The sequence below is a fragment of the Patagioenas fasciata genome, chromosome 6, assembly GCF_037038585.1.
Source record: "Patagioenas fasciata isolate bPatFas1 chromosome 6, bPatFas1.hap1, whole genome shotgun sequence".
Taxonomy (NCBI): domain Eukaryota; kingdom Metazoa; phylum Chordata; class Aves; order Columbiformes; family Columbidae; genus Patagioenas; species Patagioenas fasciata.
The window spans coordinates 23,989,329-24,004,729 of record NC_092525.1 but is presented as its reverse complement, the minus strand read 5'-3'; the positions used below and the strand labels follow the sequence as shown (position 1 = coordinate 24,004,729).

The 15,401-nt window shown below is 40.8% G+C and overlaps 1 protein-coding gene across 2 annotated transcripts in view; it reads right to left on the bottom strand.

Moving 5' to 3' along the window:
• The window catches only part of TEDC1 (tubulin epsilon and delta complex 1), a 66,905-nt gene that overhangs the window by 45,270 nt on the left and 6,234 nt on the right, over nt 1-15,401 (bottom strand). For both annotated transcript variants that reach the window (XM_065842808.2, XM_071810273.1), the window contains exons 3-4: nt 15,112-15,314; nt 2,769-2,939 (exon numbers count right to left, since the gene is read on the bottom strand). In XM_065842808.2, coding sequence (XP_065698880.2) covers nt 2,769-2,939; nt 15,112-15,314 — 374 coding nt within the window. The remainder of the gene's footprint in view (nt 1-2,768; nt 2,940-15,111; nt 15,315-15,401) is intronic.

Sequence of the window (15,401 nt, the reverse complement as noted above, 5' to 3'; positions counted from 1 at the left end):
TAACTACCCATTAAATAGCTGAAGGCAGCCACCAGGTGACCCTCTCCAGCAGAGCAAACAAGCCCAACTCCCTCAACCTCTTACTGGAGGTCATGCCCACCTTAGCTAGTCCTTGACTATCTTGGGAGCCTCTCGCTGGATCCCCTGGGTACAATTCTTACTTCCAGTAGCAATAACCATGCTAAAAAAATACAGAGTAGAAAAGCAGTCATCTCCTGAATAAGAACATATTTTCCAAGTGTGATGTTTTTTTCTCAGAAAGGCCCAAATAGAGGATAGAGTATTTCAGAGCCTGTGTGAGTCACAGAATGAAATCTGTGGAAGTGCCGCCTCTACTTGGCAAAAATTATAGCTCATGATCATCAGTAAATAAGACTGTTCCACGGTTGAGATACGTAACCTGTTAAGTTATTAAACATAGCGAGTAAAAGCCGTAATTAGCATTTTGTAGAGAAAGTCCTCTGTAAATCTGTCAGCATAATTAAAAAACATAACATTCATTAGCCTTTTGCATACTGTGTTTGTGGTTTATATGAGAAAAGGAGCAGCTCGTATAGAGGTCATATTGGATCAACTCAGTCTTCTAACACACAGACTAGTTTAAGAGTTTTAAAATTAATGCAGTAGCACAGACAATTTCTCTATGAAGAGTCAGGAAATATCAATTATTGTTTATGCAGCTCTTATATTGTATAAGTATGTTATATTTTGTGTTACTATAAGTGTTAACATTAATGTGGCACTGTAATGAAGTCCCTTCCAAAGTCAATTTTACCTTTCAATTTTCCTGCTTTTAATTTGGACTAAAATATAAATCAGAGCACTGCACGTTATTACAGCTTTGAACAGAACTCCCACAGTTGCATGTATGTATTTGAGTATGTGTAATATCAGTGTGCGATCACACACAGAGGAGCTGGGCTCCATTCTATCCTCCTATGCATACATCTGTGATGGCAGCCCTCTACATACGCTGCAGAACATAGTCTGATTGTAAGAATCATCACCAGCACCGCTTATTGCTGGCAATTTAGTCCAGTGATGACTGCTGGAGAAGGCAGTAATGGCAGCTTTGGGAAACTGGATGAGCAGAGAAACACTCTCCCTCCTGATTATTCTTCCAGACTCTGGAAATCATGGTCCAGGGAACTGCAACATAACTAACTTGCCTCTTATATTTGTATGATTGTAACAGTCCTAACTTTAGCAAACATTTTTCCTCAGAGAGCCACAGGGGAAAAAAAGTCCAAGTTTATTTCAAGGTACAATCCCCACAGGAAGTCATCATCTCTCTGTCAACAAGTTTAGCACATTGTCCAAGCAGCACATCTCTTCATCATTTCAGTGCCTGATCTGGGCCACTGAGAGTATCTGTTTATACGCAGGGCTCCAGGTTCAACCTGCTCTTAATTCTTCCTTGGTCTCATTAACTGTACACTGAGGTATTGAAGCTGCCTAATGATTTGTTACTGCCATGTACTACATAAATCAGAGCACTGATGATGAGTTATAGAGGTATTTGCCGCACCTACTATAAAAATCAGCATATCTTAAATAGAGGTAGCTTATCAAGGTGGAGAAGATGCCAGTCATTTCATTTGAGTTTTACATCACTAAGCCACCTCTCCCAGTAGCATCCCTGTCTGTAATTTCAGTGCAAAAGCCAACAACTGCACCTGCACTTAAGGTGAATTGCTATGTTCATTTTCTGATCAGTGGGCAACAAGAAGCAAAAGATTATTTTGGATGCTACACACACAGCACCTGATCTTTCCCTAGGGCTGTCAATCAGACACCTTTCCTAGTAATCAATTCATCTAAAGAACAAAACGTAACCTCATTATAGTTTTCAGCATTGCTCTGTCAGTCACAGGATTAAAACCAAGAAGGCATCTTCATTCAAAACCCCCTTGTTCCGATTCTGACAATTTTCTGATAAATGTTGTTCTTTGAGAAGAAACGTCTCAAAACTGTTCTTAGTCTCAAAAAGGTTTTCTGTGAAGATTCTAGGTACAATACCAACTGGCTCCATATAAGTTACCTGAAGAGATATGAATGGAGAAACGGGGTCTAAGGAAAACATTACTGAATAACTTTTAGGACTGTCTTTAGAACCATTCTTTTTAAATTTGTCTCTGCAGTAACCATCACTGTCACCTTCAGGACTGCAGGCTGTTTCCATCCTAAGTAGACATAATGCTCCCAGATGTCTGTTGTTTTCGGACAGTCATATAAATATCATTCATAAATGGGAACAGAACTGGAATCTCAGCAATGTAGAAACCACCATTGATTCCCAATTTAAAAGCAGGTAGATTTTGTGTTCTGCTCAGATGTTCCCTGGTTCTTCAGAAAGGGAAACTGCATTTTATTTTGCTGCAATTACTTTCAACATCCATGCTCAATATTTTGAATCCACATTTCTGAAGAACTTACAGTTCTGAATCACTACTTCCTGTCTGTGAGATCAGAATGCTCTATCTTGCCCTTAACAGGCATTTTCTGAGAAAAATGGAGACAGCCTATGTTTGCAGAAGTGACTAATGTGCCAGTCTGCAAGAGAGACTTTTATACAACAATTAAAACCTTACAAACACTCACGGTTCTGCCCCACTGGGGAAAGGTGTGGACATTTATATTTAAAGTAACCCGCTCTAATCCACAGAAAATGCAGAAGTAGCAAACAAGAATAATTTGTACATTTAGCACTGGCTGACAAGGCTTTTAAATAATAAACAGTGCCATAGTGAGTCAGAAGAATCATTTACCTTGTGCAAAAGTTTGCATTGCTCTTGGTGCTGAGCATGCAGACTCCGCCACTGGAACTTCAGCCTGCCATTTAACCACTGAAGGTAGCGAACATCTACTCTGTCTTCTGGCCCGTACTCAGGTGCTATTTCAGTCGGACCTTTCTTGCTGTTCGGCAGATCATCTTCACACTAAAAGCAGAAGAGAAGACCAAAATGTTTTATGTTAGCTTCAACCCCTGCAAATCATTCAGTAGTGAAGAAGACACAAGACAAATAAACCAAAGATGAAAACAATCCCCAAAAAAGGAAGTGAGTTCCAGCTGTAGAGAGAAACTGTAATCTTTTAGGATACAGAACTGCGAACAACCTAAACAAGTACCAAAGTCTGGAATAAACATCAGCTTCTCAGCTATGACATGGTGAGCTGTCTCCTCTCCCATCTTTCATTTTCCGTACCCAGGAAGACACAGTGTTCCCGAGACAGCAAGCATGTTACCCAGATGGGAAAAATCACATTTTTACTATATTCTAATACGTCAAAGAACATGAAAAACAAATTTAGCTACTCCAGTGTCATCCCCAAAGTGCTGCAGGCTCTATGTGGTGACTCTATTTTGTAAATTAATACCTTGTATACGGAAAAAGCTGTGGGCCTCTGCTTATCCAGCTATTTTCTTTTCTCCACCCAGCATCTCCCTTCTTGCAGGACAAAGGAAAAGAAAGAGTCATCCAGCTGACACTGGCCAGGAGTCCACAGAGGCACTCCCAGCTAAAGTTGCACCTCCTGTCTTGCCTTGTTTTGTCTTTCTCAGGGTTAATTTGGAAGGAAGAAGGGAGAAGCAAAGACTTTCCTTTTGTTCATCTTGTCCCACTTCCCTTCTGCTGCAGGAAAAACAAAAAACAAACAAACAAAAAAAAACAACAAACAAACAAAAAAAACCCAAAACAAAACAAAAAAAAACCCCACACACCAAAAACCACACAACAATGACCTTCACCTTCTGGATGAAATTTCTGCTTGGCCAGTGGCATAAAGCAAGCACAACATTTCTGTCCTATTTCTGCCCCAAGGAACATGGAGGGAATTCTGATTCCCCCAGCCTCTTGCACAAAGAGATCATTCACATTTACAACCAGATTTCTCTCTCTGTTGTCAGCTTAGACTCCTGCAGATTGCATATTAAAAGGGGAGGAAGACATGGGTTGTTTTACTTCTGATGCCAGTAACACCACTTAACGTAATGCTGAGCTGCTAACTTCATCCAGTCTATAGAAAGCACATAAAATAAACACAATCCATAATTCCAAATTTTTTACTACAGCATATCATAAGAAGTAGAAATAACACAAAACTGTGAAGGCCTGGTTATTTAGAATGGGGGTTCACCAGCTAATAAAGTATCTTCCAGTTGTTGGACTTTCAAGACAAATCTTTGAAGTAGGCTTTTTAAATTTCCACTTTAAACATGACTGTTTTCAAGAAAACACTTAAGCAGATATTTGGACCCATAGGCCATGATGGTATTTAAACATATGTGCATCCCTGCTTCACAGACTTCCATGTCCAATAAAACCTTATGAAGATTCAATTGGCAGGCAAAGCTTGAATGTAATTCCAATTTGGATCCTGAACTAAAAATGCAAACTGTAAAACGAAGGGAGTTTAGTCTTCCCTTAAGCTCAGATTTCAGCAGAAGTATATCTGTAACCGTGACCAAACAACCCCCTAATGCTTGTTTTAACCTACGTATCACCTCAGTTGACAGGGCCTCTAATACAATGAGTGCTCATATTATTTATAAGCACAAAAATGCTGTTCTGGTCACATAACAAAATGTATCAAGATTACAGGTTTTTTCCCTTTGCTCTGTGGTTCAGATCAATGCATGCTATAAATCACAGGGGCACAGGGTTGGTAAAGGGCTTTTCCTTTTAAAGGCACAAATTCATCTTTTAAAAAAAAAAAAAAAAAAAAAGGACGGTCTCTCCTTTGTGCCAATTATACTATCACTCTTTTCTCTTTTTCCTCAGATGCCTTCAGCTCCTTGACCCCAAATCAAAAGGCACTGCATCCTAGGGCACTGCAGTCCTAACCTGCATGGTTCAGATGGTCTTGCCCTACCAGGAGAGGTTTCTGGACTATGAAACCATACAGATATGATTACCAAGTTGTCCCTAAACAGGATAAGCCAAGCAACTGGATATTAGTGAATACAGCAGAGAAAACACATGTGTAAACAACATTAAAACACTTCACATAAGCAGCCAGAGAGTCACAAGGCCAAAGACAGATTTGGGATTCTCAGACTGAGATCTGCATTTTCTATCATTTACAGTGCAACTACCCTGGTTAGAGGTTTCAGAACGGCACAAATACCGCTCTCCTGGGGATTCATTTCAGGAAGGAATGGCATTAGACTCAACTGCTTTAGCAGTACAGTGACAAACACCACGCAGAGCTAACCTTATTGTAGCAACCTGGCTTATTAATATTAAAATAAGGAAGCCAGCCAGTGCATTTTTAACAGGATCTCTCCATTATTTATTTCACAGACTGCACAAAAAATTTACTTTTGCTATGAAATACTTAGCCTGGCATAAAGTAAACAAGGTAAAAAAAAAGAGGTCTTGCATATTATACCATGACCTCAATTTCTAGTCCCATCTTTACAGTCTAAGACTATTTACTGCTCTCCCAGTGGGAGAAAAAAAAAAAATCACTAAAATACCAGCCCAAGCAAGAGCCTTTGCTTCAAATACCACTGTGAATTTATCTAATATATGGAGCAATACAGCTACACACCTACATTCACTTCTGAGATACACAAGTGCATATTATTTAGTGAAAGTCATAAAGAGAGCAGCCAAGGCAACTACTTGGTGCTCCCAATGCCCTTCCCACACTTGGAATGCTCCCACCAGCTCTGGAAGAGAGCATTTCAGAGCCACTTACCAGAAAAGCTTTTTGCTTGTAAACTGTTTGCTGAAATTAATGTTTCTCTTTGATTTCATTTCAGAGGAGGACTCCAGCTACAGGATGGTGGCACGGGCTTGCAGATCAAAAGCCACATCAACACGTATCAGTACCCCCACTGCAGTGACAGATCCTTTTCCCATTACACAGGCGATACCAGAGCTGGTCTTGTCAAACTGGACGATGTGGACTCGCCAGAGCACCTGTGCTTAGCGTACCTCAGGTGGAAGCTATAACAGAATGAAGCCCCTCTATTCCACTCCCACTGTCACTCACTCCAAACAAGCTCTTTTGTCCTAAAAGCTCGAGGGACTGCTGTTGGGACATCTCGATATCCATTAATTGGCAAGACTCAGAAAAGCAAGCCGAAGCCTGATGAAGGTGACATCTGTATATTTACATAACCTCTCTTCAAGATAATTCCTGAACTATCACTCTGTCTACCCTTAAACCCAGCTCTCCTGTGGTAAAAACTACAGGCAAATAACCAGCTAAGCCCTATAATAAATACATAACATCATGCATCACCATCCCAACTAAGGTAGCTCAAACTACAAAACCTACCCCAAGCTCATAAATACATCTCTGCTTAGTCAGAGTTAAACACCGTTTATGTCCTAAGAGCATATATTTAAAATTTTTGCAAAGCTGCCTAGAATTCAGTCTCTAACAAACACCACAGAGTTTTGCCCTAAACATTCAACCCCAGGCTATTTCAAGTCCAATTGTTATGAAAAAAGATGCTAGACCACTCTCAAAATGTGTGAACAGACTTGCAGTTAGACAGTGCAGCAAGTGCAAAAAGGCCAACACAGTGCTCTGAACTAACAACTCAGATTCACAAAACAATGAATTCAAAAAAGCCATCAAATATAAAACTACCTAGAGGAAAAGAATAAGGGGTGGGAAAAACAGAGGGTGTGAAAAAAAGACATGGTGATATATCGATTTTCATTCCCATTCCACACATCTGAGCAACTTGCATGCAATGTGCTTAGAGAGAAATTAAAGATTAATAAGTTTCAACTTTTATAGCAGAAATAAAGCTTTTATTTTTGTTTTAAATACAAAGCAATCCCATGTTATTGGAAATTGGAGAGCAGTTCTGCCAACAGTGGATGGAGATAAATTAAACAAGAACTTCATTATATAAATAGTTTGTCAAAGAACAACACAAGCATCAATGTGTTTGTAGACTTGTGAGAAAGGAGTGTTTTTCCACTACTTGCTCCATTTGAGGATTTCAGTGACCTGGTATGGGGTTGATTTGCTCTGTTCATATACTTTGAACTAAACAAACTCCAAAAATTGTTTTAAAACCAAATTCCTTGCAGTTTCAGTGGAGATCTTACAATATACCAGAAGTAGTACTGCAAAGAAAACCCTTTGTTGGGCTATTTCACCACATTTGTACACTTTCTGTACTTTCCCAATTCATATAGCTATCTTAACGCTTATAAATCCTTAACGTAATAAATCTACTGTGCCCTGTACACACAGTGGAAATGAAGAAGAGACCCTTGCTGCCTGCACTGCTGTGAAAGAAAGGCAATGGCAGGGCTAGTTCCCTGAGAGATGCTCTTTTGTGACTACAAGCTGCCACCTTTTGGTAAAGGACAGGCCCCGGCCACTACCGGCTCATCCCCAGCAAGCTGGGGCTTTTCCCAGATGCCTACCAAACCTCTGCAAGGATCAGCTAGCTCTCTGTTTCTGTTTCTGTATCTGGACAGGCAGCAAACAGCCTGTGGATCTGCCCATGGAGAAGCAGCCTCATGGAGAAGCAGCCTCATGGGGACATAGATAACACATTTAACCCATGGATACATGCATTAAGTCAACTCTGCGACATCAATCCTTCAGCAGAGCAAAATTGAAACTTCCAGTGCACCCTTCTGGACCACTCCTCACTTTCACCTGCGTTAATCTGGGTCCAGATAAACGATTTTTTCTCAGATACTACTCAAATCTTAAAAACACTAAGCATGCAGCCTGTTTTTACAAAGGTGGGAAGAAGCATCCCTAGATCGCTCACTGCAGGACTTGCGAAAGGTAAAGCAATCACATGAATCAAGCCAATAAAGCACTTCTGCAGCTTTTGCTGAGCACCCGTTCCAAACAGCTCATAATTCAGACAACAGTTTTGATGTGACATAACATATGTTAACCTGTGTAATTACAGATCTTTAAATGGAGCATCATTTTTTTAAAAGTTAAACACCATAGCCAGAAATAATAGTACCAGACATGCTTTCCTAATTAATAGAGCCATGCAGGAGGGGAAAATGTGAAAAGGAACACTTCGAACAGATGAATGCAAAAGGGACAGTGCTATTCTCATTAACAGCACAATCAACAACACTAATTGGATTTCCTCCTAGATGAGGTACGATCCAGATTAGACGTATGCATGGAAAGATAGATGGTGCAAGAACCCACTCCCACATAATGCACATACCAATTAAATGTCCAGATATTTGCAGAGAATGTGCTTTCCACAAATGTAAGTGCTCACAATGTAGAAGTTATGCTCGTAGCATATTCAGCAATCAAAAAAAGTAAAAACCTATGTTTCTGCAAGGCCTTTTAGATTTTCAATTTGAATGCTTTTTGTAAAAATTACTACTCACAACAGCACTCCCCAGAGCTCTGCTAGTATCTGATTGGCAAAGAGTGAAAAAGAGAAGGTGCTGAGGGAAGACAAAAAATGCAAACACAGCTCCTACCCATTCCCGTCTTGTTCAAACAAGCCTGTCTGGCAACAGCTACAGGCCTGAGGCACTAGAGAGCAAGTCAGTCCCTCATCCCATCCCTCCTCGCTCCTTCAGGAGGTTACTTAAGAGCTCTGCAACAGAGCAAAAGCACTCTGCCTGGAACAAAGCGCAGCAGCAGCATTGCCTGCTCTTTGGAGCTGCGAGGCTGAGGGTACCACTTTTAGAATAACATTCAAATCCCACAGCTTGCTGCATCATGTATTCAGACAAAACGTGAAAACCAAATATACTACAACAAATGTATGGCAGGGTAGATCTTAACTCACAGAGCACTGCATTTTGCAGGGCTCAAGAAATGCAATATAAATAATGCCTTGATGGCATTTGCTCTGCCTGCAGCCTCCAGCTCTGCTTACCCACGTTCCTTTTGCTCCACTGTGGCAAACTGCTGGATGGGGGGAACTACTGAGGCACTGAAGAGAGAGCAATGCAGCATGCTACATCAGCAGCACATCTAGAGCAAGAGGCCACAAGAGAAGAAACAATAACTGCTTTCCTTCCAGGAGAGGAGAGCCAGAGCCCTGCCACATAGAATCACAGAATTGTTTTTGGTTGGAAAAGACCTTTAAGATCATTGAATCCAAACATGCCCTCCTTTGCAGGCTCCTTTTATCCTTCTGAGGAAAAAGGGCTTTATTTCAAGAGACCCTTCAATGAGAGTTAAACCCTGATCACTTAAATTGGGACACCAAAAGCAGAGGATGCGCTTATTTAAATCAAAAGGCCACAGAGCAAAGACAATCAGAAGGTACCAAAGGCAGTGGCTGGTCCCTGCCACTGGAGGGCAGGAGAGGCACTAAAACATCTTAAATCAGCTGGTTTCCCCAACAGACAAGGAATGAGCTCCCCACAGATTCCAGCAAAGCACAAAATACCAGCATGACCATGTCAAGCCTTACTATAAGCATGACCGTCCTCATCTTCCTCTCCTCACGTGAATGCTCAGGCGATTCCAGTGCCTGTTGACAACACCCCACCCCTAACACATCAGCTGCAACCTCAGGTTCAATAAATGTTATGCTTGCTCGAAATTCAGACATTACCCAGAGAAAGAGCAGATTCAATAAATTATAAGCCTTTCTGATCATTTCAGACACCTCTTTCAGAGCGTTTTACCTTGATATGCTGTCTAAAAAAAACCACCACCTTCTTAAAACTGTGTCAGACAATTAAAAACATTTAATACAAAAGAAAAAAAGTGCATTTCAAGAGTCCAAACTGAAATGTGCTCCAGTTCTTGTATGGCAAAAACATATTCCTAATTTAATCACCTCTGACCACAAAACATGTTTCAGCCTCCAAGCAATATCAGTAACTTAGGAGATAAAAATTAACACTTCGGGTTCAATACTTATCTGTTCAGGAAATGGTTTTAAAAAGTGCAAAAGGCAGAAAACCAACACGCAAGCATTTTTCTCCCTTATTTTCTGGTACAAGCCTTTACAGGGTGGGTAGCAGTGCAACCAGAGGGCTGCAATAGGCTTGTGAGCCATGCTGGGGCCCAGCGAGCTGCCAGGGCCTGGCCCTGGAGCTGCCCTGGCAGAGGCAGCGTGGACGGGGGTGCAGGACACCCCAAACCCAGCAGGCTGCCCCAGCAAAAATGGGGTGAGGCAAATTCTGCAGGAGAAACTTTAGGCATCCTGTGCCCTACGTTTCAGGGACAGCTCTTTTAAAAAACGTTCCTTAGCAGCTACTGGATACAGCAACAACGGCAGCCAAAAAAGGGTAAAAAGATAAATGGTGGGACTTACTAGGAAGACAGGAGGACAAAGAGAATAGGAGTGTAAGCAGCAGTGTAAGGGAATAAGGGAGGGAAATCAAAAAATGAAAGCTGACAGATTAATACAGCCCATAAAGATCTGGAAAGTAATTATGCTTCTGAGTCAGTATCGATAGGTTAATAAAATTCCCTTCTGTGGCCCCACTGGAATTGGTAAAGAAGGGAGGAAAAAAAATTATATTTACTGACAGTAGTGCCAAAGGTTTCCTTGTTTTCTGCTGAAGAGAACATTAAGCTTTGCTGCTACGTTAACACTTTCCTCTAATAACATGGTTTATGGAGCAGCAGTGGTGGTCAAGATTTCTATAAGAGAAAGGCATTTCAACAACAAGATTAGACCAAGCACAAGCCTTACACTATATTGGAAATAGCCAGTGAGCCAAACTAGACTGTGACAAACAAAAGATAATCAAGTTGCAAACCTAAGAGTCAGAAGGCATGTTTAATTTCATTTTTCCCCACCAGAAGTAACTGTTTCTGAGTTCACTTCGACATGCTAGAGAGACATGCATGAATTCCAATTGTAATAGCCATAATAGCTCTATTTGTTGATTACTATAAATTCACAAAAGGGGAAGGGAATCCAGTTTCCCTCAGAGGGTGAGAAGCAGTCAAGGGAACTAGTGGAACCAAGAACTAGTGTTTGCAGAACACATCCTGGTGATAATGAAGGATATCACATCACTGCCCCCACCTAAAAAACTTGACAGTCTCCACACATAATTACATTATGGGGAACACATAGATTAATTTCAGCTGTAGAAATAATACCAGTATGGGCAGTATTCCTCCCTGGAAACAGAAGGAATACGTGCTCACAGAGTACTGCTATTACCTGCACAAACTATCGTAGATTTGGAGAAAGCTGTGATGATATCACTAAAATTTAAAAAGCAAGGCAAAAAGAAAAAAATTTATCAAATACTGAATGTGCTAAAAAGGTGGGTTTATATCAAACAGTTTTTTGCTTCTCGGAGAGAAGATGAGAACTCCCCAGGTCTGCCTTACAGGTTCAGTGAAAGACAGTGTTTCACCTGCCGGTGCTCAGATGTGTTTTGTACTCCAAAATTTTCATGTGTAAATAGGAATCAATGAACAGCACTTGAGAATAATCTGCCTGTACACGATCACCAAAGCAACAATTCACAGCAGTGAATATTTGAGACAGAAATCCACAAGGGATGTAAAAAGTCTTTGAAGACAATGTCCATCAATTAATCAGCCAGTGCTTTAAGGCAGTAACAACAGGCAAGAATTCCCAAGTAGACACTTCCATAAATCGATGTGAACCTTCAACTCAGACTGTACTTAAGTGTTTATAGATCTAATAGAATTAGTGCTTACTTTTTTTAAAGAGTTGACCAATACAAGGTTTGAACTTTCATTTACTGCCTCTGGAGTCACCAACCTGCTGACAGATGAGCACAGTAAATTCAGAGAAGGGACTTACACTACAGCAGCCAGGTACTAAAGTTTGTCATGCACCATCGATCCCCTCATGCCTCTCCGGTTCCTCCTGCACAGCAACACATGTTCCAGTCTCTTCTCTTAACTGCCTTCCCCCTCAGTTTATAAACTTCACACACTAGAAGAGAGCCATGGGTGGAAGGCTGGAGAGGGCAGCAGCTCCTGCAGTCCTGTTTGCTGGGACACCCTGCAGCAGACACGCAGCAGCCTGGCTCAGGAGACACTGCAGCACTGCCCTTCCCCAAAAAATAAAAAATGAGCTGGAGTCCACACAAGCCAAAGTGCCTTCAAGGATTTTCTTAGCTAACACACAAAAGCAGTCAACCCATATAACCATCCTAGGCTACTATAGGCCATACGTGTCCTTACCAACAACTACCTCAAGATTATTTTTTTTAATTACATGAGCGACATTAGACACTACCTCCTACCACCTTAACTTGTTCATCATGCTTTCACCACTCCTTAGTTTATAATTTTAGGAACCGCTTAACTTTTGACTCTGAAGGTGTAGGTGCATGTAAAACTAAGCTTGCAGAAGCCTTCCCTGGCTCAGGATCATCAGATTATGAATTCCCTGCAGCAGCTCAGCTCCATGTCCATCATGTGTCATGAATACCCTTGTCCCTCTATAAATAACCAGCCTGAAATCCTTTACAGCTGATGGAAGTGTTCAATTTGCAGGTGAAGAAAACTGTGTTGCTAAGGAACTGCAAGGAAACAAAGGCCAGAGAGTGGTAATCTGAAATGAAACGGAAGGAATTAATTTAATTGGCCCTTGATATGTTTGGTATTTGGCATATTATCAGCAATGTAGAAGGCTGTAGGCTTTGTTTCAGACTTAGGCTGAAAGAATAATCAGAACATGATTGCACCCTTAATTTAGGGATTAGCTGCATTCTCTCTTCTTCATCCAAACCCTGTCCACTTTTGTGAATTTCAGATAAAATTTTAAAAGCAAACCACGCGCATATCAGTTTGAACTACAGCTATGCCTACAGTTCTTGAGAGTCCGTTTTTTTTAGATGAAGACAAATCGTAAGAATTTTCTTCACATTTATTCTCACTAGCAGACCAACAGATGTGCTTTGCCAGAAAGCACTGGCTTTCAGGCTCTCCTGATTTTGGCAGAGATCTCAGCAACACCCAGAACCAAATACTGTTTCACGGATTTTTGTTTTGCAACATTTTCATTTCAGGAAAATATTTTCCATTTTTTCTATAATTTTTTTTAAAGACTCCGTGTGATGGAAGATCTTTCAAGCTCTTTCTCAGCTGAGAATTTCAGTTGTTTTAAAGAGTATTTCCTTTTCTTCTTTTTTTCGCATAGATCTTTCTCTAGTGAAGCTTTTTTCTTCTTCCTTTTTCTTTCAATTTACTTAAATAGAAGACAGCTACAACTGCAGAGACTAGATCTCTGGCATGTTTAGCAAAGACTTTACAATTTGTTACACATCTTCCAACACTCAGCTTAAGCATCACAAATACCTGGTATTTAATATTTCTGGAGTCAAAATTCTAGTACTTCAATTGTTCAAGCTGTATCTTAACTCACAAGGTGTCAGGTATCAAACTGACAACCTCACCTTCTTTCTTGCTTGCTTTGATTTTAGGGGCTGTATTGTTGAACACTGTCTGATTCATGAGCAGACTTTGCCATATGAAAGTATCCCATAAAATAACTATCAAGTAACAATAACAAAACTATCATGTTTTCATGCAACAAACAACAGGCTTTCATGAGCGGTTTACAAGGAACTGACTTACTAACCAAAATGAGCTGTGTGTCCCACCTATCTTCTCCTTCTCACCCACCACTACCTCCTTATGCCCTTAACTGCACATTTCTAGATCTTAACCTGGGTTAGGTCTTACTAGTTGAATTGATTTGTTTTGTAATGCCTAGTTGATAAAGATAAGACCTCTCTCCCAAAACTCTGTTTTAACTTTCTTGTGATGCAGAATCACAAACCACACTAGTTATGCTGTAATTACATTTTTCCCACACATGAACATCTATTTTTACTATCATAGAATCATAAGGTAGTTTGGGTTGGAAGAGACCTTCAAAGCTCATCTATAGTCCAACGCCCCTGCAATAAGCAGGGACATCTTCTGTTAGACCGTGTTGATGAACACCATACAAGAAATGTTGTCATTAATACAACGAGCTTTCCCTACACATGCTAACTTCAACTCCCAGTCTATAAAATTTTTGTCTAGCCAATTGAAAAAAAAATTTCCAGACTTGTAAACCTTTCCAAACATTGTTTCAGACAGTTACTGGATAAAAACATTAAATATGTATTCCACACTTTTTGAAAAACACAGGTAGAGCAGGTTAGAATTGCAGTGAAAGGCACAGCAACAAATTTCTCAGTGTGCCTCTGTGTGGACATCAGAGATAACATTGTATTACCATAGTTCTTTAATGTCTTTTTGGAAAATGCAAAATTCAAGACTTTCATAGAAAATTGCATAGGTGCTGCCATGTTTCCTGAATTCATGTAACTGCTACAATTCACTCATCACTCTTTTTTAATAGAATTAAGGACACACACACAAAAAATCTGCTGCCACACAAGAAAAGCAACAAAAAGGTAGGAGAAGTTTAAAGTACAAAGTTGTCCAGAAGTGTGTTTTTCCTGAAGTCTCCAGGCACCCTTCACATCACAGGAGGGCACCACCACTCACACCCAGGGTGCCACGCACAGCCTCTTGTGCTCCCTCTCCTATGCAGCAAACAACCGCAGTGTAGCATGAGTGGTCTGTTACCTCTAAATACTGTTAATAATGTTACAAAGGTGACTCTTCTCTGTGAACTGTTCTCCATTTGTACAAGGGTTTTCCTTTCAAAGGCACTACCATACCTTTCCAGACGCTCGCTTTCCTGCTCTGCTCTCCCCTGGATTCTAGAGTCTAGAGGAGCACATATGCATGGCCACAAAGACCACATGGCCCTAGACATCATGAGATATCAGCAGGCATGTTTGTGACCTACTATGTCCTCTGCCAAAACATGAGACGATTCTGTGAGCCTGTCACTTTGAAGCAAACTGATCAGTAATTAATGTCTGACCAGATGAACATGACTCGGAACAAACTTAGAACCATCTAGAGAGGCCTTGGCCACACTAACCCATTACACTGATCAGTTTAAATTCAGCCTATGTTATCTGATGGTTTATTTGCAACAGACAGGATATAAACACAGAAAACACACCATCATCTCTCCTGAGATTGTCACTCTACACTCCAGAGCAATTTTCTATCCAGTAACATGTGCATGTGATCTTAAATGCAAGGAATTGATTTGAAAAGCAGTATTACCACTCATGACTAGATTGGAGGGGCGGGGGGTTTGCTCACCGTGCACACAGAGGTTTCATCCCCAGTCTTTACTCTGTTCCGAGCTAAAAGCTGCTCCAAGAGGCTGAGTCTGTGCAGCAGCCAGGAAAACGCCAGCAGCAGCTCCCGACTACCCGCTGAGCCATCGGAGGGGAGCTGATAGAGTTCTGGCCTACCATAGCCATGGTACCACAGCGTTGACTTCACAAACCTAATCTGGTTATCTGAAAAGAAGAAAATAATTAGGAATAACTACACTACTCAATACATTTACCCATGCAGTTCCAGAAACTACTGCCCCCTCTGAGAGC